Here is a 26,527-nt window from a genome sequence, read left to right as displayed (position 1 = left end):
TTGATCCTGCTATTCCTAATCTGTCTAATTTGGACTGATGGTTCTCAGGGCAGGACAGAGTGGGGGCAGGGTTTGTGATGTACATGGTTAATGTTCAGTAATTGCTATAATAATGACTCTAAATTATAGTCAAAGAAACCTTTTACCTAAAGATATTGAAGTGCTTTGTAATTATCTCATTGAGTGACTGAAAAAAAATCTCAGAAAATTATAATCCCTTCTTAAAGATATGGAAATGGTAACCCAGAAAGGATGAAGGATTAGCAAGGTCATAACAGATTACTGTTGAACCATGTTGGGTTAGAGATGGAAGGACCCTAAAGATGTTAGTGGTACTCACAGAATGTCCTGTGGCCTAGGTTGTAAGCAGCTGCAGACAGAGGGTGGGCTGTAGCTAAGTAGTTAGAAATGTGTGTTTCCTAATCCCCACTTTACCCTGATTTTCTATCTCAATCAGAGCAACTCTTGTTATTTGTGTTTGCTTTTGTATGTACAGTACTAGGGATTGAAGCTGGGTCCTCATGCTTGCTGGGCAAGTGCTCTACAACTTGAGCCACATCCCCTACCCCAGCCAGCTATTTTGTTTCTAAAGAGTGCTTCTGAATAAGGTTTCCTTTTAAGAAAAGATTCCAGCTTTTTGTCTTATTTTATGTGAACACAACTGGTCTAATTCTAATTTTGTGCTCATGGGAACCAAGGCCCCAACATAAGAGAGAACTCCACAGGTTGAACAGTCAGAGCAGAGCTGAAGCTAGAACTAGAAGTGTCAGACTCCTGAGCTACTGTATTTGCTTTTAAATCTGGTTCAAAGTCCCAGCAAAAGCTCTGTAATGGCTTTCCTTTTTGCTGTTCCATGTCTTAGAAATAAAATTGACACTAAATTAAGGAGAATAAAACTCTGAGTCATAATGAGTCCAGAGTTATAACACTGTGAATAGTAGTGTTTCTTAATCCTCATGTTCAAAGAAACATTTTCATCTATTTTTAATTGAAAGATAATAATTGTGTATATTTATGGGATTAACATGATATTTTGATACATGTATACACTGTAGAAAGATTCAATTAGGCTAGTTTGTCCTTCATTCCATATTGGAAATTTCAGTTTTCACAAGTATTAAGTGACTGTGATAAAGCCCGTGACATTGAGGAAGTATCTTAGATTCTCTGAAGGGCTGAGGCTTACCCAATTGGTGGCTTCAAACATTTTGAGGTCCAGAGGGTCTCCCTGAATGGTTTCATCAAGAACAACCAAAGAGTGACAGCTGGCCATGGCAGCACTCAGTGGACCCCATGGCAAAACCTTGCCAGAGGCAAAGCTGTGGACTTCCTGGAAGCTGAAGAAGAAAAGAGAAAGTGCTAGGTCCTAGCCCATCATGCCAAAATTGGAGCTTTATGGAGGTGAACATCTTTAAAGTAATATGCTTTGCTGCATTACATACCCACTCTCCAATCCCCTCAAATGAACAGTGCTTCACTCAGTCATCATCCATAGGGAAGTTCACTGAATACAAAGAAGATCTCTGAGGTACGTTCAAGCTCTATTTTTCCTTCTTTCCCTTACCCCTTCTCAAACTGATTTAATTCCAGAGATATGGTACTCTACTCTTACCCCCAACTACTAGACCACGTCTTTTCCAACCTTGTGGATGAAAGAGACTAGCTCATACTCTAGTTGTATGTAGGATGTATGCATCTCTCTTAACCAGTTATGTGTCTCCCATGAATGTTTCCAACATACTTGATGATGATCCATAGTAGGCAGTTGATAAATGTAGAAGTAAATGAATGAATGAGTTAGTTCCTGGAAATCTGCAAGGCCACCACGGTGAAGAAATGAACACAAAAATTTTTTTGAAAAAGACACCAAATTCCCCCTCTTCAACCCTGGCATCTGGTGTCCATATTGTTGTTATTTTCCCCAGCATTTCTGTGGAATGTGGTCTCATTTAAAATCTATGGAAATACAATTTGAATGTCATGTGCAGGATTCCTTCACTAACTCAGAATAAAGTCTTCGAGTTCAACATCAGACTCATTAGAGGAATGTCCTCTACAACCTTGTCAGTCATCCCCTTCTTAAATGTGTGACACATTAGTTGGTTTGCAAAGCAGCCATTTGGAGCACATCTGAATAGTACAAGTTTCTTCCTACATAAAGGCAAAATCTGCTGTTTGAAGCCGGTCAAAATCTACAGGCTCTTCTTCCTCCACATGTCAGTTTCTTTCATACTTGTGGAAAGTTCTGCCACAACTCCCACCCCTTTATTCTTTCATCCTCCGGGATTCACAGAAACTTCCTCCAATAAGTGTTATCAGACCTCTCACATTCCTAGTATTTTTTCTAATGAAAAGTTTGATGTGTCTTAGTTCATCTATAAATGTGGCTTCCAGTATCAGACCACCAGGTTTAATAATAGGGACACTGCATTTCTTGAAATTCAGTCTTAGGTTGTGCTATTCTTTCGTTTTTGAAAGCATTGCTATCACAATGTTAACTAACAATTCTACCATATTTCTTCCTGGATTTTGCACTCAAGCATCTTTTTTGTCACACTAAGAGTTCAAAACCTTGACTTATTATTGACCTTTTTGATTCTATTTTACCCATTATTATATATTACAAGAATAAGTCATCTTAGTGGTTTACCACGTGCCCCATGAAGTTTAGTAAGCATCCAAAAGGAAAAGATCACAGCAGTATTGTTAAGACAGAAGCCTAAGCTCGCACTGAAAACCAAAGCCCAGATCAGGAAAAGAAAATCTGATTTTTGTGGTGGCACACACCCTTGTCATTAACCTGCAATTCTGAGGATATAATTCTGAGTGCCAGAGGGTTAGGCCAGACTCTGGTGGCCACAACAAACATGTAGAACTCTGTATTGTCCTGTATTATGCATCATCTCTGTATTTATATTTCTATTTGAGTATTTACAATTTAGCAAGCCCAAGCATTCTCTAATGTCTTGAAGTATCTGGCACATTGGTCAGGCCCTTTCTTGAAAAGATAAGATTTATCAGAGATGAATCTGTTTATCCTTTCTCCTTTAACAAAAAGATAGTTAACAACCTATAGATCAGGTGCTGACTTTTACCTAGACTTAAGTCTATTTTCTTTCATTAAATTTGTTAATTTACTTATTTTAAATTGCTTTTTTAGACATTTGAAACCAGCCTGATAGAAGGAAGGAAGGGCAAGAGGGAGGGGGCAGACATAATTAATCAATCAGTAGCCTAAACTTCATGACAATTGCTTTTATTGAAATGTAATAAATCATTTTTAGAAATAGAAACTTTCCAAAGTTTTGTGAGCAATATGATGTCAATTCAATAAGCAGAGCATTTGAAAGACAGAATATATTTAGATTCTTTAAGGAGAACACTTAGTGTACATGTACTAGGTGTGACTGATACAGTGCTCTGACATTAGAGACGGATATAAAAAAGAAAAATTGATGTGAGATGTTTATACACCTGAATAAAAGCATGTGTTTTGTAAAGGTTGAAACAAAAAGCACTAATGAACACAGAGACCAGGTACATATTCAAACCCATCCACTAGAAAAATGAAAAGAATTTTAGAAAGCTTAACACTTGTGAGAGACTTCTTCAGTAGACTAAGTGGTTAGAAAAACCTGGATTATTTTGTAATCTAGGAAATAAATTTCTTTACAAACAGCATTTCACTATGACAGTGTATTAACTGCACATAATTAAAAATCTTTTATGGATAAATATGCATTCTGCCATCTGCATAATGCAAAAGAACCACAATATGCCTTTTATGTATCAAATGCTTTATGATTCAGGTATAAGTGTTAGAAACACTTTTATTTTCAAACAAAACATCAGTATCAAAGGCATCACATTTTGTGGTGTGATCACACTGGAGGTGGTAGTGGGAGAAGCAAAGCAGGCAGAGAAGCAAACTCACATGTGGCCACAAGAGGGCTACAGTCTGGGGACGTGCAAATCTTTGTGGCACCAAGTTAAGAACTACCAAAAAACAACCCTTTCTTGCTAAACAGGGAAGTTTCTAGAAGCCAGAAAGTAGAGTTCCCAGAATCAGAATACCAAGGAAAATGAGTACCCTAGCTATGGCCCCATAGATGTTCCTCTTCCTAGAACCCAGGGTACAAAATCTATGCATTGTGTTCCCTCCTCCTAACACATCAAAGGCTGCCATTTGTGCAAGGAATGTTACCACCAGGAAGGACAGTGTCCTGATGGTGTCTAGATTACTTATACCAGGCTAGCGTTAGGCCTCTGGCAATCATGCTGAAAGCACTTTATGTTTCAGCAAGGATTTGCACATGGTGTCAGAACTTGCCCCTCATCTCCTGGGTCTGTGAGTGACATGGGACTAGGAATGGAGTATGGGCTGATAAGCATATTTTAGGGACACCTGAAAGAATTCAAGAGGAAAAGTTAAATGAATAAACTTTGGCAATCATGATTTACCAATGCCAGAGCCCAAATGTCTCCATTAGTAGTTTTGAGAGTAAAAGTGGAGTTCTGGAAAGAGAAATAGGTGAGTCTAAGGTACTCACCCATTCTTATCACAGGGCAGAACTCCCCAGAGATCCAAGCCATCCTTTGTTAAGGTGCCTGTCTAAACAAAAACAAATACACAGACTACTTGAAAGATCTGGCCACTTCATAGTGAAGGCAAATAGAGAAATACACATCACAAGCATATTATCAAGATGGGTACTTACAGAGGGCCACAATAAAGTGAATATCAGGATTCCTGAGCAGAGGCGTCAGTGAATTCAAACCAATTCTGTAACAAGCTACACTTAATCTCTATGAATTTTTGTGTCCTTTGCAGTAAAAAAGAAGAAAACAGTGTAACAGAATCTCTCCCTTACACACCTCATAGGAGTTTTAAGGAGCTAATGGTAGAGTGGGTGGGAAAGTCCTTGATAAAACTGTAAAAAATTATAAAATGGGTGAGTCCTAGTTTTTATAGTAGAAGTTAAAGGTATGTCATCAGAAATAAGTAATGGAGTAGAATTTTTATCTACAGGGTGCTATTTCTGAGAAGACTCTAAAAAAATGGTTTGCTATTTGATGCCTATTTGGTAAAATTGCTATTTTTCTCAGCGCAATATGCTGGCTAAAAACCTACACTAAGTTTAAATACCATCTGTGTAACTGGGAAAATTACCTACTCCCTTTAAGCATCAAAGCCCTCTTTACAACACAATCATAATGACATAGAGTTGTAAATATTAAACGAAATGATACAAAATGATTAAAACCCAATATAGAGTAAGAGCTAGTAATCATGCTAATGACCTATAGTTACTGCTCATTTTATTATTTAAATTCATGTCACAATGACCTTTTCCACTCCTGTTTCTTTTTTAAAACCCACAAATATGATCTCAAAAATAGGAGGTCTTTGCTTTTATGCTAGTTTTATCACAATATTATATTGAGTGGTAGCAGAAGCCATGTAACCTTCTGTTCTTGGTATGTCTCCACTGACTATAAAATACAGCTCTCATTCCATTCATCTCTCAGCCTTCACTGTACAAATTAATGGGTATAGAGTTTCAGTTTGCAATAAAAACTCCTCAAAAGGTGTAAGAGGGTGAATATGGTGCAAATATTATATACTCATGTACGAAAATGGAAAAATGAGACCTGTTGAAACTACTCTAAGGATGAGGGGAGAAAGGATAAAGAAGAATGATGGAGGGGTGCATTCAACTATGATATATTATAAGCACTTTTGTAAATGTTATAATGTACCCCCAGTATAACAATAATATGATAACAATGATTTTAAAATAAAAATATTTTAAATCTTCAAGACAGATGATGGTGGTGGTTGCAGAACAGTGAGGATGTACTTAATAGCAGTGAACTGGACACTTAAAATGGTCGAAGTAGTAATTTTATCTTATGTATATTCTACCCCACTTTAAAGTTAATTAAGAAGGACAGAAGCAATGAAGGCAACAAGACCTTCAATGGCTTCCTATTACTCCTATTACTTAAGGCCCACAGATACCCCCTTTCAGCACTGGTGTCCTGCCCTAGTCAGATCCACAGTCTCTTGTTCTCCTGCCACCATGCCGTGGCCTGTACTCACTTGCCTATGATGAACTGTATTTTCATCTTACCCTTTTACAGCCCACCTTCACCCTAGATTGCATGTGTAAAGACTAAATGAATACACTTACACTCAAGAAAAGATGGAGTAAAAAATCTGATTGTGAATAACTGGTAGCAACCAACAGTAATTTTAAGTAATAAACTACCAATGGAAACATACAGTAAGGGTTTGCTATGCAGATTTACTATAATATAATAAGTCTCATTAAGTAAGACACAGTTTAATAAACTCTTGCTTTTTTATTCATTCAGTAACTCAATAAGTATTTATTGAGCATTTGGCTATATGCCATGTAATATTCTTCAAAGTTTGTTTGAGGAGTGAGGGTTTTGACTGCAAGGGGCAGGTGCTATTTTAATTTATTGTTTCAAAGCTGGAAGGATCCTAGAAGATTCATCTATTCTGTACCTACTCCTTCTTCTATAATGCCCAGAATCTAAAAGCTCAAGAAATGTATCTTTCCTAGAGCACCTACCCAATCCGAGATGAAAGGAAGTCAGGTACCCACACCCTATGCTTTCTACCTCAAAAAGGAAAAAAGCACCTATCCATGGTGACGACAATAAATGGCCATGAGAGCGAGGATGAAACACATACCTTGTCAAAGCAGACAAGGTTTACTTGTCCACATACATTGATCCTCTGGGGGCTAATGCAGAAGATGCCTCTCTTCTTCAGCCTCCTCTGGGCATAGATAATGCCCGTGGTCAGGGCAGCAGGCAGGGCAGGAGGAACTGCAATGGTGATAACATCAAGGGCTTTCTTTACCACCTCCTCTGGAGCTTCCTGGAAGACAGTCATTCTTTACTTACTACAAGTAAATCAGCAATAAACACTTTTGTACATATGACTTTTTTTCCTTCTTTTTGTTTGTTTATTTCTAAAGGCTGAATTCTGAGTAACAGTGTCAGTGGGTCAAATGGTTTGGTCAGGTTTAAGGCTCCCAATGTCTCTTTCCAAAGTGCAGTGAAGAAGCTTATATAATTCATCCTTGCTACCAGTAAAGTACCAATTTACTGTGACTTCATCAACACTGGGTATCTGATCTGATTACCTACAAAATACTACTTTATTGGCATAAATATACTTGAGATTGAAATTTTTTTAATGGTGTAAAGCGTAAGGAAACATGCAAGAGCAGCAGCATGCTGGTATTTCAATAAACATTGTTTTGTCCCACTATCCACCAAGATCTTATTGTTGGTACAAAACTTAGGCCTGTCAGTAGGTTTCAGTATTTAGCTTTGTTTTTCAGGTTTGTAAACCATGTCTTTGAATAAGGCCAACATAATACATATAGAGAAGAATGAGCATATGTGTGTGCACGTATGTGTGTAACAAAAGAGCAAAGACAGCTTACCCCACTGAGTACATAGACACACAGTGTGTAGATCATGCCAATGGTGGCTATCCCTACAAGGCACAGAAGGAACCTGATGGCATCTCTGTAGAGCTTAAAATTCATTGGCTTGGGGTAAAGAATGGATCTCACAAGGTCCCCCTTTGCAGTGTTGAATCCTGAAATGGAAAACACACATCCCACTTTTTCATCCTGCTGCTAGCCCTCTTCTAAACCTCAACATTGCCTTTATTTTTCCCTAGAGCTTTCAAACAGTGTCTAAACCCAAAGACAATGCAATGATAATTGGGAAAATTCATTAATTGCTAACATAGAATTAAGTTACCTATCTCGGAACCTGGTACTCTGTCTGACCTTCCTTCCCTATCCTTCCTATTCCAATGCACTCCAGAGACAGGAGACTGCTTTGCTACAGGGTCAGCATAGTTTTGCCAAATATAACTCAATTATGAGGAAAAGACTCATGACCGTGCGCTTGCATATTCACACCCAAACTTGAATTAAAATTAAGTGGCCTTGTAAATTCTGATGGAATCACTTTTCTCATAGCTCCCAGTGTTTTCAGTTTCTAACCCTCTGTAGAAATAACCTGGAATTTAGGTTAGAAGATCTAAATTTCAGGTTCAGTTTTATCAGTTATTGTCTGTGTTATTTTTAGAAAGTTCACTTGAATTATACAGCCTTGAAATGTTCATGCACAAAATAGGGGCAGAAAGCATCTTTACTCTACTGGTTTGAGTGTGGAAATAGTTTATTAACTGCAAAGCACATAAGGATTTTTGTCTCGGTATTATTATTTTTACTAAAATTTATATGCCATAGTTCAACTGGCAAATCAGCAATTAAATTATGTCGATTTGCATGTATTTGCTTTGTTATCTAAAGACTTTGTTCTCTAAAGAATGATTCTTCCCTAATAAATTTAAGGCATTAGACAAACTGAGCAGGAATATTTCACTAAAAGCAACAGCACAAAGGAGGAGATTGCTAACCAGTCTGTAGCACCACTGCTCTCACAGGCCCAGAACCAGCTCCCTTGGCCTGGATGACCTCCGTTCCACAGAAGAGGACATGCCGTTTGTAATCTGCTTCGCTCTGCGTCTTCCAGGGCACACAGCTATCCATGAGGGGTAATGGAGTTTTAGTGACAGGAATACTTTCTCCTACAGAAAACAAATGTCTCATTTGTGAGGTGCAATGTTTTCACTCGTGGATATCCTGCCCTTACTCACTCATCATACCACAGACATTCCCTTGGAGCCTGCAACATGGCAAAGACAACCCCAGGTATTGAAAATACAAGGTAAACATAGTTCGTATTGTTGAGAGGTCTACAGTTTAGAAAGAGACAGACGTGAACAAATAAGTCAATGTCACATGATAAATACTGTGAGTACTGTGAATCAAACATGGATGTTAAATAGTCTGGAAACAATCATTTAGGGAACAGAAAGCTGTAAGGTCTAGAATGTGCAGTGTGAGGAATAAGGGCCAGGAGAACTATGCAGGAGCTAAGACATGAAGAGCCCTAAGTGTACACGTTTAACGGCCGAAACATTTTTCTGTGTGCATGATGACTGCTTTAACCAGTAAGATAATATATCTATGTGAGAGAGTTCTCTGGCCACAGTACAGGAGATTAGTCAAAAGTCTGTGAGTTGGAGGATGGACATCCTCCAGGGATTCATGATCACAAGAGTCCTGGCTATAGGGAAGGAGGTCTGAACTATGGCAAGCTGGCCGTGGGAGTAGAAAGGAAGTACTGTATTCAAGAAATAAGGAATTAGGAAGCTACAAAACTGGAGGAAATTTTTATATTGACAAGTCATAGGACAGGAATTTAAAACAACTTCCTGGTTCCTGATTTAGGAGATTAAGCAGAGGGTGGCATTATTTTTCAAAGTGTGGATTATGGGGGAGAGGAAGAATCACTTTTGGGCCACCGAAAGTTGGACTGCCTTGTAAAATAACCAGGTTGAAATGTCTTGTGTGTAGTTAGATTATATTTGGATCTTGAGTTCAGATGAGAAGTCTTAACTACAAATACTTAGTCAGAGTTCACCAACTCCTAAGCAATAATTAAAGCCACAAAATGAGATAAGATTAGTTAGGGACTACTTCTTAGGGTAAGAAGAAAGGACAAGGACATAGCCCTGAGCAGCACCAAAAACTAAGGAAACAGTGGAAGAGAAGCAGTAAGAAACTGAACAGGGGTGGTTGTTAGTAAACAGACAAACATGGAGAGAGAGCATGGTCTTAGAAACTTAAGGAAAAGAGAGTTTTTAGGAGAGACAAGTCAGAGACAAATTTGAAAGAACTAAAGTTCTCTGCAATCTTTAAAGGTAAAATGGGAGAGTGCAATAACCCTTTGTTCAAGAAGGAAATGATAAGCACGCAAAAAGTTATAATTGTATTGAATTTGGCAAATAGAAAGCATTTTGAGCTCTGAGACTCATTCACAACAGGTGTAAGCAAGATTTGCGAAGCAAGGAAGGTCACGCGGCAGCTCCACGCTGTACAAGCCAGTGACCGTCGTCGTTCAGGTGGAGGAGGAGTCCAGCCCACCGTAGTGTGAGGCTGGGGCAGCGCGCAGAGGCTGGGCGCCGTGGGGATGGAGCATACCTGTCAGCATGCCTTCGTCTACCACACAGCTGCCATCAATCAGAATGGCGTCACATGGCATTTGCACTTTGTTCCCTGTCAAAATTAACAAATCTCCAGGCACCAGGAAGCGTGATTCCAGCTCTTGGACTCCTGCTGAAAGTGTGAGCAGACAGAGCTGAGTTAAGTTATGTTTCCACAAAAATACAGCCCAACACTTAAGTTAGAAATCAATGGAAAAGCTTGTAAAAAAAAAAAAAAAATAAGCTGTTCTTCAACATCGATTCAAAATCTGAAAAAAGGAAAACAATCACAAACTACATAGTATAAAAACTTGTGTGTGAAAAAAATAAGTAAAATAATGACAAATTTAGGAAACATACTTAAAACAGACAAAAGATTAATATTTCCTAATATAGAAAAATGTTCTTTACAAAAGAGACGTGTAGCAATTAACTGTGTAACAAATTGCTAGTTATTAACAGTTCATGCACACACAAGTGGTGTGTTAAATTCCTAAAAAGCTGCTCACTTTTATTCATAAGAAAAATGAGCACTTCTTCCTTCCTTTTTTTCCCTTCCTTCCTGATTGCCTTTCCTTCTTCCTCATTCAGTTCCAAAGTTATTATGGACAAGACAGGCATTTGCACAGGTGGAATAGGATAGAAGGCTGCTATGGGGTATTGGAGCTAGGTAGAAGAGAAGGACCCCATGGTGGCAGTTGTCTGCTGTGGGAATGTAGGGGTCCAAGCAGGTTGATAAAGGCCTCTATATGGAAGTGAGGTGGTGGGAGTGTAAGCATCAGAAGTGATGGAAGATTGGTTATATCCAGGCAATACTGATATAGTAAGTAGACCTACTGAAATTAATGAGAACCAGGTTTCTCATGGAAGAAGGGAAGTTACAAGTATGGAGAGAAGTAAAACAAAAATGAACTCTGGGCTTAGAATTGGAAATATCTGTGTAATAGACACAGAGACAGAGAAAAAACACAAATGTAAATGTGCAAGGATGTAAGAATATATACAAGTATAATACGCTTGCTGGTCTATCCGTCTATACATACATTCTAATTCCTTCCCCAAGAGAGGCTAACTGCAGTAAAGCCCCAGTAATAACGAGCATACTTCATGTCCAATTTTTGGTTTCTAAATTCCATTTTCCCCCTTAAAAAAGAAAGAATGAAGATTCCTTAGAGAAATGTCTGATAGCAAGTGTGTGTCAAGGAAAGTATGATATAAGCTAACATCTTATTGTGCTATTAAGTAAGAAAATGCTCAAATAACAATGGAAACATACCAAGAAAATATCAAAGCCAATTTAAAGAGTCCTTGCTGCCTAATCTGTGACAGTTTTAAAGTAAGTGATGATAATAAACAACTATAGCCATTAAACAAATGGAAATTCATAAACCCATAATGATGTGTAAGTGGATAAACAATGAGAAGAAACAGTAGCTTTTCCTTGCCACAGAATGACAATTAAATAATTGAGAAGGAAAGATAAAATTAGAAAGTCATTATTCAGCAAGAATCAAAGTAATAGGTGAAAATTTGATGAGGAGAGTGTACTTGTATAGTCTCCAAGTATCTCTCCACAAAATAACTATTAATTACAAAGAAGAAAAGAGCAAATTTACAAAGGAGAAACCTGGCAGACACCATTTAATTAAATAATTCAAGTTAACGTCACCAGTAATAGAATCAATTTAAACTATGAACCACCTGAGAGGAAGCAGTAAACACAGTACCTTGTCTGTGATTTGCCAGTCTTTAAGTATAAAGAAACATCAAACAAATCCAAATTGAAAGATGCTCTACAAAATAACTAGAACTGGAAGAAACAAGGTTATGGTAGTCAAGAAAAAATTGAAAAATACTAGAGAGATATGGTAAACAGCCATGTTGTGTGAAATTGGATTCCCTACTACAAACATTATTGAGACAGTTGGCAAAGGATGAATAGGTCTGACCACTAATAGTATGTGTCAATATTAGCTTCCTGGTTGCACTACAATTTAAGTAAAGAGAATGCCCTTGTCTTTAAAAAGTATCCACTAATCCCAGGATGGTGGTATATACTTTGATTCCAGTTACCAGGAGCAAGAGACAGAAAAATCAAAGTTTGAGGCCAACCCAAGTAAAATTAGCAGGAGACCCTATCTCAAAACAAACTGAAAAGCGAAAAGGACAAGGGACATGACTCAAGAGATAGAGTGCTTTCCTAGCTAACTCAGGGCCCTGAGTTCAATTCCCAGAACAAAAAGAAAAAAAAGACAAGTACCCACTAAAGTGTGTGATGATCATGAAGCCCCGTGTTAGCCATTTATTCTTTAGTAGTTTTGTAAAAAAGTTATTTGAACTGTTCTTTTCTGAACACATTATTTCCTTAAAAAGAGAGAGAAATAAACATGAGGTTACACTGCTTAACACTTTGATTAGAGAAATCTAGACATTTTTCAACATATTCTGTTGGCAAGGCTATGAGGAAACAGGCATTCATACATTTGTAGTATAAATGCAAACTGGTATTATCTGCATAAGGAGAAATTTGGTGATATTTATCTAACAAAAGTACATATGTATTTATTCTTTAACCTAGCAATTTTGCTTCTGACAAAAAGATGAAAAAAAATACCCACAAGGAATTTGTTGCAGCATTACTTATAATAGTAAAACACTGAGGAAAAATTCTCCAACAGAAGACCAGTTGAGTAAACAAGGCTTCCTCACATGAGAGTACTACTCAGCTGAAATCATGAGTGAAGAACGTCTATATACACTGCCATTAAAAGATGCCTGGAAACACAGTTAAGTATTTAAAGAATATACTACAGGAAATATAGTTTGATATACCCCTGTTTATCTAAAAAAAAGTATAAATGTGTATTCTACTTTGTACGTATAACATATAGTATTATTTTACATATAGCTTGTTTATTTTGTGTATACACTTAACAGAAGTGATTATTATAGAAAGAGTGAGGACCCAGGTAAGAGGAAAAAGAGAGAAGTTAAAGGACCCTGAATATCTTTAGTCTTAATGAGTTTGAATTTCAAACCATGAAGACATTTTCCAGAATATTTATGCAAAATAAAACAAAAATAAACTTGAGAAGCTAAAAGTGAAGAACAAAATGAGTGAAGTAAATGAACCTATCAAATTGTTGGCATAACCATCTAGAGAACTATTTTGAGTGACTTTAAAGCACAATTTTTTAAAAAATGTATAATTTGTACATTTCCATTGCGTTATCACAAATAATGGGGAAAAGAACTCTAGAAACATCCTAAATTTTTTCTAGGAATTGTATTGATACTGCATGTGTTAGTTTGTTATTCTTAGACTACTGTTCTTGATGGTATAAAGCAAATGAACTTTTCCTATCATTGAGAGTTGGAACTTTTAACATAAAGGAGAGACACAAGTACAATCAACAAAGTTAAACTAAAAATCCAAACTGCTAGTCAGTGCCAGTGGCTCGTGCCTGTAATTCTAGCTACTTGGGAGGCTGAGATTGGGAGGATCGTGATTTGAGATCAGCTTGGGCAAATAATTCCCTAGACCCCATCTCCAAAAGCAACCAGAGCAAAAATAAACTGGAGAGGTGGCTCAAATGGTAGAATACCTGCTTTGCAAGTGCAAAGCCCTGAGTTCAAATTCCAGTCCCACCAAAAAAAATCCATTGCTCTAAACTTGAGTTGGAAACATCAATAGAAATTCATGATGTATTTTATATTAAAAGTTATTTACTAACTATGCTTTTGAAAAGTTTTACGATGACTCACATCTTAAAAATAAACACTCTTAATATTCTGACAGAGGTGTCTAAGTACCATATCTAAAGACTCTGAAAAAATGTATGTATCTGTGTTTGGGAAACAAATTGTCCAAATGAGTTTAATAAAACTCTCCCACTGATTATTGGGGCCATGTCAAAAGAACTCAAGAGCCAACCAGAATAGGGTCTCAGTGGCCCAAAGATTGGTGGAGGCTCCGCCCTTAGTATACAACAGACTACAATCAGCACATGCTTATGAGAACTGCTAGAGAATGAAAAAATAAACATCTGCACTTAAAATTCTACAATAGCATCAAAACTATCAAACACTTAAGAATAAACCTGAAACTATGTATAACACTCATACACTAAAAACTGCAAAACACTGCTGAGGAAAATAAAAGCAAATAAGATAAATGGAGAGATATGTCATATCCAAAAGGCAAAAGATCTAAATTGTTAATGTTATCTTTCCACACCTTGATCTATAGATTCAACACAATCCTACTCAAAATCTTGTCACTTTTTTAAAGAAATTAACAAGTTTATTCTAAAGTTCATATGAAAATGAAAAGGGTCTAATATGGCAAAATTAAAAAAAAGAACAAAACTGGAAGACGACTATTATACTATTTCAAAATATCTTATAAAGTGACCGTGGCATTGGCATAAGATGAGCAGACAGTCCAATCAAGTAAGATAGGGAGTCCAGAAGTAGATCCATCTGTGTATGGACAACCGATTTTTGACAAAGGTGCAAAGACAATTCACTAGAAAAAATACAATCTTTACACCGCTTTGCAGAAAATGAACTTCAATCCAAAACAGAAAAAGAACATTCAAAATACAATGTAGGCCTAAAACTATTAAACTTTTGAAGATAATACAGAAAATCTTGTTGGAGTTGCATTAGGCAAAGATGTCTTAGATATGATATTAAAGATATGATCCACAGAAGAAAGAATTGATAAACTAAACTTTAAGAAAATAAAAATGTCTGCCCTTTGAAAGATGCTATGAAGAGAACGAAAAGATAAGTCATAGACTGAAATATTTGCACATAATATGTCTGATAAGGAACTGTTTAATATGGAAACAATCTAATAAAAGATTTGAACAGATATTTCAGAAAAGAGATACACATGTGTCAAATACACTTGGAAAGATGCCCAAGACCATTAGTCATTAGGGAAACTAAAACAATTACATACTTCCATACATGAAAGTACTTTCAATTGACAAGACTGTTCATACCAAGTGTTGGCAAGACTGTGGAACAACTGGAACTCTCACACACTGCTGGTGATAATATAAATGGCACAACCACTTTGAAAAACAGATGGCAGCCTCATAAAATGTTAGACATCTATCTATCACATGACCTAGTCACTCTACAGGTAGGCACTTTCTCACAAAAAGGAAAGTCCATTTCCATTTTTTAAAAAAGCTGTACTTAAATGTTCATATCAGCATTATTTGTAAAAACAAAAAATTAGAAACAACCCAAATATCCAACAGTAAGTGAGTAGCTGAACAAACTTGAGTATCCCATCTAATGGGATACTCTCAGGAATAAAAAGGAATGTATTATTGTTGCTCTTAACCAAATGGTTAATCTCAAAATAAGTTTGAGATTCATATCTCAAAATATGAGCTTTGGTCTCACCCCAAAATATATTATAAAAATATATCCTGTACAATACCATTTATATAAAATTCTAAGCATGGAAGTTAATCTATAGTGACAAGAAGCAGATAAATGACTGCCTGAGAATGGGGGAAGCTATGATGGATTGCTATTATCTTGATGGTGTTGATGGTTTTATGAGTATATACAAATCTCAAAACTATCAAATGCACTCTATAAATATGTTTAGTTAATCATATGTTAATTCAACCTAATAAAGTAGATTTCTCTCTTAAGGGGAAAAGAACTCAAATTCATCCTCCCTATAATGAAATGTTTAAGAAAGTTGCATATGAAGATGGGAGTAGTAGGAACAGTCAAGAATATAAATTGAAGTCCTTTTCTGATTCCATATGGATAACACATAGATCTAAAATAATGAAACTTACCTCTTCTTCCACATACAGAGACTGTAATGCTATTGTGTGATTCAACTAGATGGTGAAGTTTTACAGATTGCTGAAAAGGGAAAACAGAAAAGATTTATCTGTTGAGTATAGGTTCCAAGTATTACTCAGTAAGGTAAGTATTACTCAGTAAGGTAAATATTACTCAGTAAGCCTTCTGTAAAGGTGGAGCACTGTTTTATTGAAAGCTAAGTATACTGGCCAGAAATTAAGGACAGAGCACCCCAATACCCCACCAAAAAGAACCTTTGCCCAGCAGTAAGTATTCTTTGGCAGAAGGGAATTTCCCAGCCTATGTATTCACTCAAAAGAGTTTTTGTTTTTTTTTTTTTTTTTTTTTTTCATTTTACTTTTATTATTCATATGTGCATACAAGGCTTGGTTTATTTCTCCCCCCTGCCCCCACCCCCTCCCTTACCACCCACTCCACCCCCTCCCACTCCCCTCTCAATACCCAGCAGAAACTATTTTGCCCTTATCTCTAATTTTGTTGTAGAGAGAGTATAAGCAATAATAGGAAGGAACAAGGGGTTTTGCTGGTTGAGATAAGGATAGCTATACAGGGCATTGACTCACATTGATTTCCTGTGCATGGGTGTTACCTTCTAGGTTAATTCTTTTTAATCTAACCTTCAAAAGAGTTTTTGAAAGCCACAAATTTGTGTATGGTTCTTTAAGTAAGTAGATAGTATCAAGAACATTTATCATTTTATGTGTGTTTATACCTAAATAACTCAAACTGAGAGACAATATTGGCACATCGTATGTCTGATGAAGAACTTTAAGTTTCAATAAGAAAACATCTAATGAAAGATTTGAACAGACATTTCAAAAAGAGATAGAACATGTGTCAAATAAGCACTTGAAAAGTGTGGACACCACATGGGAGGTAAGTGCCAGGAAAGCGATAATGGTAACCTGAACCACAGTTGTGGGAGGATGGGAAAAAGTGAGTGATACTCCAGAGTTATTTAGAAGGGAAAACTGGTAGGACATACAGCATGATTGAGAGAGAGGAAAAAGAAAGTTTCTAGAATGACAACAAGATTTCCAGCATATACAACTGAATGGTCAGTAGTATCTCACCAAATCAGATAAGTCTAAACAGCAGATTAGGGAAGGAGTTCTTCAGTTCTGTGCAGAATGTGCTGAATTTAAGGTCATTTTTGGATATTAAAGTGGGAATATCAAATAGGTTGTTGAATCTGTGGGTCTGGAACTCAAAAGCTGTATTTGGAGTTATATGTATAAATTTGAAAGACATTAGCATATGCCTTTTAGAAGTCACTGTATAGGCAGCTATAAAAATAATTAAGGATCTCTCACGTACTTACATGAAATACTTCAAGACATACTAAAATGTTTCTTTAATGGCTAGGAATGATGCAACTGTGCTACCATTTGCATAGAGAAGAAAAATAAAATGCACACATTTATTTGTATTTGCTTTATATGACTACACTTTTAAAGAATGTATGAAAAATTAATAAAAGTAGTTGGCCAAGTGGAAGGGGAGAGGAAGATGGAGCCTTTAAACCATAGCATTTTTATGTTGTTTTGACTTTGAGACATCCATTAAAAAAAAAAGTTCAGAACAGAAAAGGGCAGGTGGAAAGGATGGAGAGCATGTAATTGAGGCCAAAGGAAGAGAGTTTTTTTCAGAAAGAATGGAGCAGTATACTGCTTAATGCAGCCGAGAAGTTCAGTGAAATATGCACTTAAAAAAGTAAGTGAAACAGCACCAACCCAATAAAAAAGTAATGAAAGACACTAATATTTCAAGTAAAAGAAATGCAAATAGCTGAAAACAAAAAAGGTCACCTCATAATGGAAACATGCTATTGAATTTGTGGAATTCTATTTCATTTATATTGGCAACAATAAGGTTAAAAGTCATACACTGCCCAGAAGAGTGTAAAGTGACACTACTTTTTAAAGAGGCGTTTGGCAACATTAAATGGTGTACCTAACTTGTGACTAAGTAATTCCAATTACAGAAATTTTGCATCTCCTTATCAGTATGGATACAAATAACAAACATTATATTTACCAGCTATGAGCATGTTTATGTTAATATATTTATAATTCATACTAAGTAAACTTATCTAAATATATACATACAGATGTCAATGTGTGAAAAGTACATATGCCAAGATTCTCACTGCATTTAGTAGCAAAAGACTAGAAACAACTTAAAATATCTATCAATATTAGATTGCCTATAAAAACTGTGCTAGATCTAGAGAAAATATATTTGTGCACACATGGAAAGATATCCAAGGTATATTAGGCAGTCAATCTTTACCTGAACTGCCTGCTTCTCCCTTCAGATGTACTGTCTCAATTTAGGGCAGCCAGTCCTTACCCGAACTGCCCACCTCACCCCTCGAGGTGTAATTCCTGTTCCCTAATAAATTGCTCTTTGCTATCAAAAAAAAAAGATATATTAGGTAAAAAATGCAAGTACAGAATAGTGCATACAGTATACTTCCATTCTATAAAACAAATTAATGCATATGTGTTTAATATTGCTAAAGGTATATAGAATATTTGGTCCCCACTGATGCCTCTTAAAAGAAGTCTTGGAAGTTCCCCACAGTGGGAGAGATCCTTAAGGTTCATTCACATTGTTTTGTGCTGCTTGAGATTTATTTTTGCCACGTCCATATACTGCCACTTGTATTAAAGGAAAAAGGTAACTAATTTAAAATTTTTAATTTAAATACTGTATATGGGCTTTAGGATTATAGTGGCAACTGTAACAAGAGTTGTTTAAATGGAGTCATGGGAGAGGAAACTAGGTCAGCATGAGTGAAAACTGAGAGGAGGAGAGTGCACATAAAGACACAAGATGTTTTACAAACTGAAGAAAAAAGATTCAGTAGGAGCCAAAGGTAGAAACATGGTCAAAAGAAAGGAGTTCTTTGTTTGAGCTTTGTTTTGAAATTGAAAGAAGCCTGAGAATAGTCAGCGTTGATGGGAAGGCTCTGGAGAGAGAGAGAGAAAAGGAGTTACTCATGGACTACATTGGCAACCCCAAGAAGTGGAAGGGGATGAAGTCTCAGGCAAGGCAGAAAGCACTTTGATGAGAGAGGAGGGAGGGAAGGCCTGAGAGGAGTCATTTGGCAATGGGGGAGTGGAGAGTTGAGCAAATTCCTGTCTTAGACTTACATTATTTTTATGAAATGAGTGGTGAAATTATCTGCTGAATTAGAGGAAAAGTGCAATGTGGGAATATGGACATCTCAGAAACCTGAAGAGTATAATGGTTTGAAACCCTGAATGAGAAAGTTCCTTGATCAGAGATGTGTAGAAGTCTTTCCCAGATAAGTTTGGCATGCATGGATATATCATGTGCTCAACTAGTCTGTTGTATGTGATTTTCTTCCATCAGCACATACATCCCCAATGTAGGCAGAAAGAAATCCAAGAGTTGAACTGGAACATAGACAAATAAGAACCATCCAACCATAAAGGGCAAAGGAGGTCACATTAAAAAGATTCCTCCACCTTCTGGAAGACTCAGATTGGGGTGTGAGGGAAGGGGAAGAACTTGAACACTGGTGATTAGGCTACCTATTACAACCTTAGTCTCATTTAACATAGACTGGGCAATAACTATTGCATGATACACATTTCTAAGAAAATGTTACTACTGCTCCCTTTCTGCTACCACGGAATTAATGGGAAAACTCACCTCCCTGAGATCATACACTGTCAAGGCTATGGAAATGACGGACATTATTATGATGGCAAAAGCGTATTCCTTGTAGTCTTCACTGAACCACAAACAGACACTGAAGAGCTGGAATATGTAAAATGGATTTAGAACCTGTTGGCAGACATAAAAGCAGGAAGACAAGAGTATAATTTGGCTTCACACAGAGTTGTTCATTGACTTGTTTTCACAATTAGCACCATGACTTCAATTGTCCCACACAATATGCTATTCTTGTTATTATTGTATTTAATCAGCAGTTTCCATGTACCAGATGCTGAAGTAAGCACTTTTACCTGAATTTGCTAATTTCATTCCCAAATTGTCCATTAACCAGAAGTTACCACTTATCTCCATTGTGAAGATAAAGAAATTGAGCCTTAAATCTTGAGAAACTTGCCCAAGGTCACATGGTTGGGACTGTCACAGAGTGAAGACTTAAACCCTTCAAGCACTCTGACCCTAGTGCCCTCCTAATCTCGGCTGTACTTTATAACTTACAAAGCAGTGCCTTGCATGTCTTCATGCTGACCATTACAAAAGCCATTGTTAAGTAGATATTATCATTTCCAATTTACATTTCCTGGCCTTCAGAAACCTGAAATATTAGTTCGGATGTGCAAAACTAAAATGCTTTCTGGTTTATAGCTCCTCTCTGTGACAAGGCAGCTGCTATATTCAAAGCCTTTAAGGAACTTTGCATTAGTGGATGCGTTGAAGACTACATTGCTCCAAAAGTGGAGAATTGAGCTGAAAGTGACTCAAAGAGGATAGAAGTTAACTCCAGTGGTTCTTATGCTGCTTTGTCTAAAACATCTTGTACTCTTAGCTCAAATTCCCTCTACTGTTTATCATCTGTCTAAAATAGGAATGGTAACCCCAGCCTCTGGTTAGGGAGGAAGCACACAGAACATTTTACTACCAGGTTGTTTTGCTTTCTTTCACTCTGGAAAGCTTACAGAGATATTGAGAAAGTACTTTGAATTTACTAAGCTCTTTTTAAAAGGCTAGGAAGAATGGAAGAGGAGCACAGGAGTGCCCAGAGCACTGCTATCTGGTAATGGTTTTTAAAATGACTAGCCCAGTGATAGGGTCTAAGAGGAAAAATTTAACTTAGTAAATGTTGGTCAAATCCTTCTTCCCCTATCCCACAATTGAGATCAGTAGAATTTAATAAGACTGAGTACATAGATTTTTCTTCCTGTAGTTTTGAATGTCAAGGAAATTGTACATGTTGCCTAAAAAAAAGAATTGGATTCTCTAAAAAAATTATTTCTTAATTTCATAAAGTTGAAATGGGCTAAGTAATAAGTAGTATTTTAAAAGGAAAAAGAAACATTTCATTCTTCCAAGTTATCAAATATTAAGTAGAAAAATGAGTGTCTCACCCTATATTATATTAGGTACTTTTGCAAAAAAGGAACATACAGAAAACAAGTAAATGAGAGATATCAAGAAAATATGCCTGGCATTCTTTTAAAATATCTCCCAGTTACAGTTACTTGTGAACAAGTAGTACCTTCTGACTGCTTGACTAAAACCAAACTTCTTTATTTTTTTCCTATCCAACCCTAAGAGAAAATACTGGTGAAATTACCTCCTTGATGAGCAGTTTCCAAATAGGTGTGACTTCAACATCAATAGTATTAGGCCCACATATTAGCCTCCTACGGGGAGAGATCACAGATCACTTAGTCACTAATAATGATAAAAAAACTCATTTCCTGCCCATTCAACAAAAGGTTCATTCCATGCTCCCTTCCTCACTTCTGGAGTCAACATAAACCTGCTTTGTGATATAACTCTCCATCACTCTCAAAATAACTAGGGAATGGGAGGGTTCCCAGGCACAAAACAAACATAAACACGTTGATTCTACTGAACTAGACTTCCCCACAATAACATGAGTATTTAATATTACCCATTGTCTCATTCAAGTAGTTTCAGGATTGCTTTGTTCTCAACTTTCTCTCTCCCCATCTCTGGTTCATAAAGATGGAAAGTTTTAGTGCCAAGGAAAAACTGTACCTATTTTCTAACCCCTAATCAGAAGTTCCAGGAAGCTGCATGATTTGTTTTAATGTGTGTGAAAGGTCCTGGGCTCTCCAAAACAGCTCAACACACAGAATTATACATCCATCTAATTGAAGACCCAGGGATATATTTCTTTGATCATGTAAAGAACTGGCACTCTATGAGTTATTTTGCTGTTGCAAACACTACCCACTCTCTCTGTGCCTTCCTCATAGACACTTGGATCAAAAAGCTTTGCTGAATGCATTAGACCAGTGTTTCTCAATTTTTAATGTAAACACAGATCATTTGGGTAATCTCATTAAAATGAAGATTCTGATTGGATCGAGGTGAGGTGTGTTCTGAGATTCTGTGCTTCTAACAAGCTCCCAGGTAATTCTGATGTTGCAAGGCTCTGAGTCTCTTTAAAGTATAGAAATGAGGGACTGGGAAATGTAAGAATCATAGAAACTTAGGATCAGCAAAGCCCTATATAGTGTCCTTCTCTCCATTTTTTATGATTGGGATACTAAGGCCCAAAGAAAAGAAAGCATTTGCTCAAAGTCACACAGACTGTTTACATCCCAGTGCCCTCCTTAAATCTCCCTTCTCTGCTAGTAATTGATTTGGAATTGTGGAGCTCCACATCTTGCATGGCATTATTTTGATACTCTGTAATTGCTATTTAACTGGATTATCATGATATTATATGTATTTCCTGATTATAATCAATACAGGCTCAACCTCATTATTATCATAACCCTGAGAAGCATTGCATAGAGTAGAAAGAGTACTAAACCTACAGTCAGAAGTGTGGGACTCAGTTCCTCTATATCTTCCCCTCTGTGTGACTTTGTTCAGGCCATTAAACCTTTCTGAACCTCAGATTCCACTTCTTTTATGCTGGGATGGTAATGATGCCTGTTCTACCTCTCCCACAAGGTTGCTCTGAAGACGTACATGTGAAATCACATATGTGAAGGCATTTATTTATTTATTTATTTATTTATATTATTATTCATATGTGCATACAAGGCTTGGGTCATTTCTCCCCCCTGCCCCCACCCCCTCCCTTACCACCCACTCCGCCCCCTCCCTCTCCCCCCACCCCCTCAATACCCAGCAGAAACTATTTTGCCCTTATTTCTAATTTTGTTGTAGAGAGAGTATAAGCAATAATAGGAAGGAACAAGGGTTTAATAATAGTAAATAGACCATTGCAACATTTTCTTATATTAATCAATTAAGATAACTATTTACTGGGTTCTTTATTTAACTAACCAATAACAGTCCTTTTGAGCTAATACAGACAGTAGTATGCATGGTACCTAATCTCTTGTTCTTCTGTTGTTAGCCCTGATCCAAATTTTAGATGAATCTTTGCAGAACTGAGCCAGTCTTCCAAAGAGCTAAAATAATAATGAGAAAGATGCAATTAGCAATAATATTTTTGAGATATTATTCCTCTTTGCATATATCTTATTAAGCAACATACCCAATTTTTTGAAATTGTCCTTCTAAGTTATTCCAAACATATCTTATTTTCTGCACTTTTATACATCTCACCTGCAAAAAAGAAAAAAAACAGTACTAAGAAAGTTTCTAGTTTGAGGATCAGAGACAGTGAGCATCAGAGAGGATCAGTAACTTATTGACTAAAAGAAGCATTTGTGGAAGAAGCAAAGAAAGAACCCTAAATGCTTACTTAACATTTCATTTTTTCTAACTTATCCTATTCTTTCTTACTGCACAAATCATCATCCAATCAGTATATATCATGGGCCTACTCCACAGATAAATGTGTGAATAAATAAAACTCGGTCTCTGCATTCCTGCATTTCCTTATAGTTTAATAAGGAAACAAAATATATTCCAAAAAATAAAATCATGACATACAATCCAATATGCATATCAAGGAAATAAAAATACAATAAAGTAAAAAACACTGTCTTAAAATGCTATAGAAATGTAAGGAGGACAGATGACAGAAGGTATGGCAGAAATGGCATATGAACTGTGACACTGAAGGATTGGAAGAATTTTGCTCAGCTGAGAAGGGAAGAGGACATTTCAAAGAAATTGTGCATAAGTTGGTTGAGAGGGGAGAGGCAAAAAAGTAGCCTATTTGACTGCAGAATTAAGCTGGAAAAACAAACTAAGACTAGATTATGAGCAACCTTCAATGTTAGCATGAAGCATTCTGTTCTTATCTGACAGGCAGTGGACTTGTGGTGTGACCTGTAGAAGACACTGAAAAAGAGTGAACCTGCAGCAAATACTAGGAAGAGAGAAGAGGTTATCATACCACAAGAAAATGTACTCAAGGAAGTGAGACTCTGCAGGTGTTGGCAGTGGAAAGGAAGGGAAGAATTCATGCCTCTGACAAATGTGTCTTCTTCTGATTTCTTTAAGCAACTTGATATGTGAATCTGAATTCCTATGAACTGGCCTCACTAAGCACAAAGAAAAACAGTGAGACTCCTGTTTCGCTATGGAGCAATGAGTATAAGCTCAGGTTACTCAGTATCTAGGGAGCTTTAAAACATAGGTGCCTGGATTGTACAACCAAGAGATCCTAATTTAATTTGTCTGTAATACATCTTGGGCATAAATATTTTTAAATTTCCCTAGGTAATTTTAATGTGCAGCCAAAGCTGAAGAACAGTGTTCAAGACTTCCTTGTACAGCTACTCTGCTGGTTGTATCCTTGAGAACTTCAACTAAATTTCCTGCATCTCAGTTTCTCCATGATTAAATTGAGGCAATTGGTCAGATTATGTATAAATTCCATTTTAGTTCCTCCTTCTATATTGTACACTTATGTATATTATAGTTAGTATAACCACTAGATAAATTCTAAATCTGGAAAGAGCTGGTGCATAATATGTGTTTGGTACATTTTTTCCCATAAGACCAGTAGTTTTATTTTTTATTTTATTAAATAAATGAGTGAATGCTTTGTAAAATACATGTAAACTAGAAATATAGTTTAAACCTCTAAATTCTAACACCTAGCTTACCTCAAATGAGTCACAATCCTGCCCAGTAGGTATATAGGACTCGTACACATATTTAATAGTTACCAGTGTTAAATCTGTAATTTTTAAAAATTTTACAAAATGAGTTGATGTCAAAGAGGTTGGTTGCAAAATAAATTATTTTAAAAACATATCTAATTTCCAGTTAATTTTCAGTATGAAATTGGAGTGAACTGTCACCAGCAATGAAACCTCATTCCTAAGCTGTAAATTAGAAGGAGGGCAGAATATTTTAAAGTAAGCAATCCTGGGACTTCTTAGCCACCATGGTCCATAATGGAACCTCAGGTTTCCTGCCTTACCAGTTAGTTTACTTTTCAATATTCCCTGCAATTTTGCAAATAGAACTACAAATCACATCTACTGTTTATTGAACATTTTAGAGCTTACCACATTATCATTAGTCTTTCCCATCGACTTTGCACCTAAAACTCATTTTTATTACATCACTCACAAGGCTGGCATCTTAGCATTAGCCCTTCCCTCGCCTTCTCCAAAGCTTAGTCTCTCTAAGGATATAAGATTTAAACTAATCTCAGAAGAAAATCTAAAAATTCCTTCACCTCGGGATTGAAGATAAAGAATGTGAGGGTTGCCTACTTTCTTGACTTCATAAATTCAAAATTTTGTATTAGAAAAATTTTAAAGAACAAACTGTGAGGCACCCTGCTCAGGGATCTACATCAAGAGGCTGTGAAATCGCAATCGAACCTCTGCTCTCAGGTAACTTTCATCTTTCCACTCACAATTCGGGAAGACTTCCTCTCCCTGAGCTTTTTTGCTCTGAAGAGCGAGGACTTGTGCACACACATATTTAATAGTTACTAAGTAAGAATGTTAAGTCCTGTCATTTTTTTTAAAAAATTTGCAGAAGGGATTTATTCCAATGAAGTTTGTTTCAAAATAAATTATTAAAAAATATTCTATTTCCAATTGAGTTTCAGTTTGAAATAGGAGTGTTAAAAAAAAAAGCAGGTTGGAACAAGTAAGATCATCTTCCTCTCAAGTAGAGCACAGGAGTTACAGAATGGTCCTGAGAGTCTTATCTTAGCCTATGTTTGAAAACCCAACATTGTTCTTTACTGAAGCCTCCAAACTTCCCCATAAAAGGCCCTTAAATGGTTATCATCTTGGGATTCTTCATACTACAATTGCCATTAGTGTTACCATGATTGAGTGCATGACCTCTGTGAATTTAATGAAAGTTCCAGAACTTACTATGAATATAGTTCATTAAAGTTCAAGATTAACCTAAATGTCCATTTTGCATTTTATATTCACAACAGCTCTGAGAGATAAGTAGAGTCTCATTTAATAAATAAGAAACTCAAGACTCAGAAAGGTAGTAACTCGCCAAATTCCACATGTCCTGAGCTGAGAAATGGAGATACCAAGCCTGGCTATCTAACTGTTCCATTTCAAGAACTCTACCCTTGTTTATTTACTTCAGATTTCTAAGTTTTCCTTTTTACATATTTATTCTATACAATTAAAGATGCTAGAATCTTAGGATATGTTCTAGGACAGCCTATTTCTCCAGATGAATGGACTCCTAACAGAGGAGGCAATCTGCCCCTTGGGGAAGCTTGACCTTTTATTTTTGTTTATTTTGGCAGCTATGACAACTGGGTGATAGCAATTGACAATAGGGAAACTGCTCAGCAATTGAGTTTCATTGTTTTAAAAAACTTGACCTAACATTCATAAAACTCAAACAACTGTCTGTATAAATGTAAGAGAAAACATGCTAGTTTATGTGGTTATAGTATAAATGTTAACTAATCATAATCCAAGC

The 26,527-nt window shown here is 36.5% G+C and overlaps 1 protein-coding gene across 10 annotated transcripts in view; it reads right to left on the bottom strand.

Moving 5' to 3' along the window:
* The window catches only part of Atp13a4 (ATPase 13A4), a 118,553-nt gene that overhangs the window by 40,237 nt on the left and 51,789 nt on the right, over positions 1–26,527 (bottom strand). For 8 of the 10 annotated variants that reach the window (XM_074073503.1, XM_074073502.1, XM_074073504.1 and 5 more), the window contains exons 4-14: positions 23,190–23,260; positions 23,023–23,103; positions 21,279–21,348; positions 19,661–19,795; positions 15,946–16,015; positions 10,110–10,244; positions 8,480–8,650; positions 7,488–7,645; positions 6,725–6,913; positions 4,551–4,612; positions 1,187–1,337 (exon numbers count right to left, since the gene is read on the bottom strand). In XM_074073503.1, the coding sequence (XP_073929604.1) occupies positions 1,187–1,337; positions 4,551–4,612; positions 6,725–6,913; positions 7,488–7,645; positions 8,480–8,650; positions 10,110–10,244; positions 15,946–16,015; positions 19,661–19,795; positions 21,279–21,348; positions 23,023–23,103; positions 23,190–23,260 (1,293 nt within the window). The remainder of the gene's footprint in view (positions 1–1,186; positions 1,338–4,550; positions 4,613–6,724; positions 6,914–7,487; positions 7,646–8,479; positions 8,651–10,109; positions 10,245–15,945; positions 16,016–19,660; positions 19,796–21,278; positions 21,349–23,022; positions 23,104–23,189; positions 23,261–26,527) is intronic. The other 2 variants (XM_074073500.1, XM_074073501.1) reach the window with 2 other exon arrangements.

This window comes from Castor canadensis, chromosome 5, assembly GCF_047511655.1.
Source record: "Castor canadensis chromosome 5, mCasCan1.hap1v2, whole genome shotgun sequence".
NCBI lineage: Eukaryota > Metazoa > Chordata > Mammalia > Rodentia > Castoridae > Castor > Castor canadensis.
This window is presented reverse-complemented; position numbering and strand designations above follow the sequence as displayed.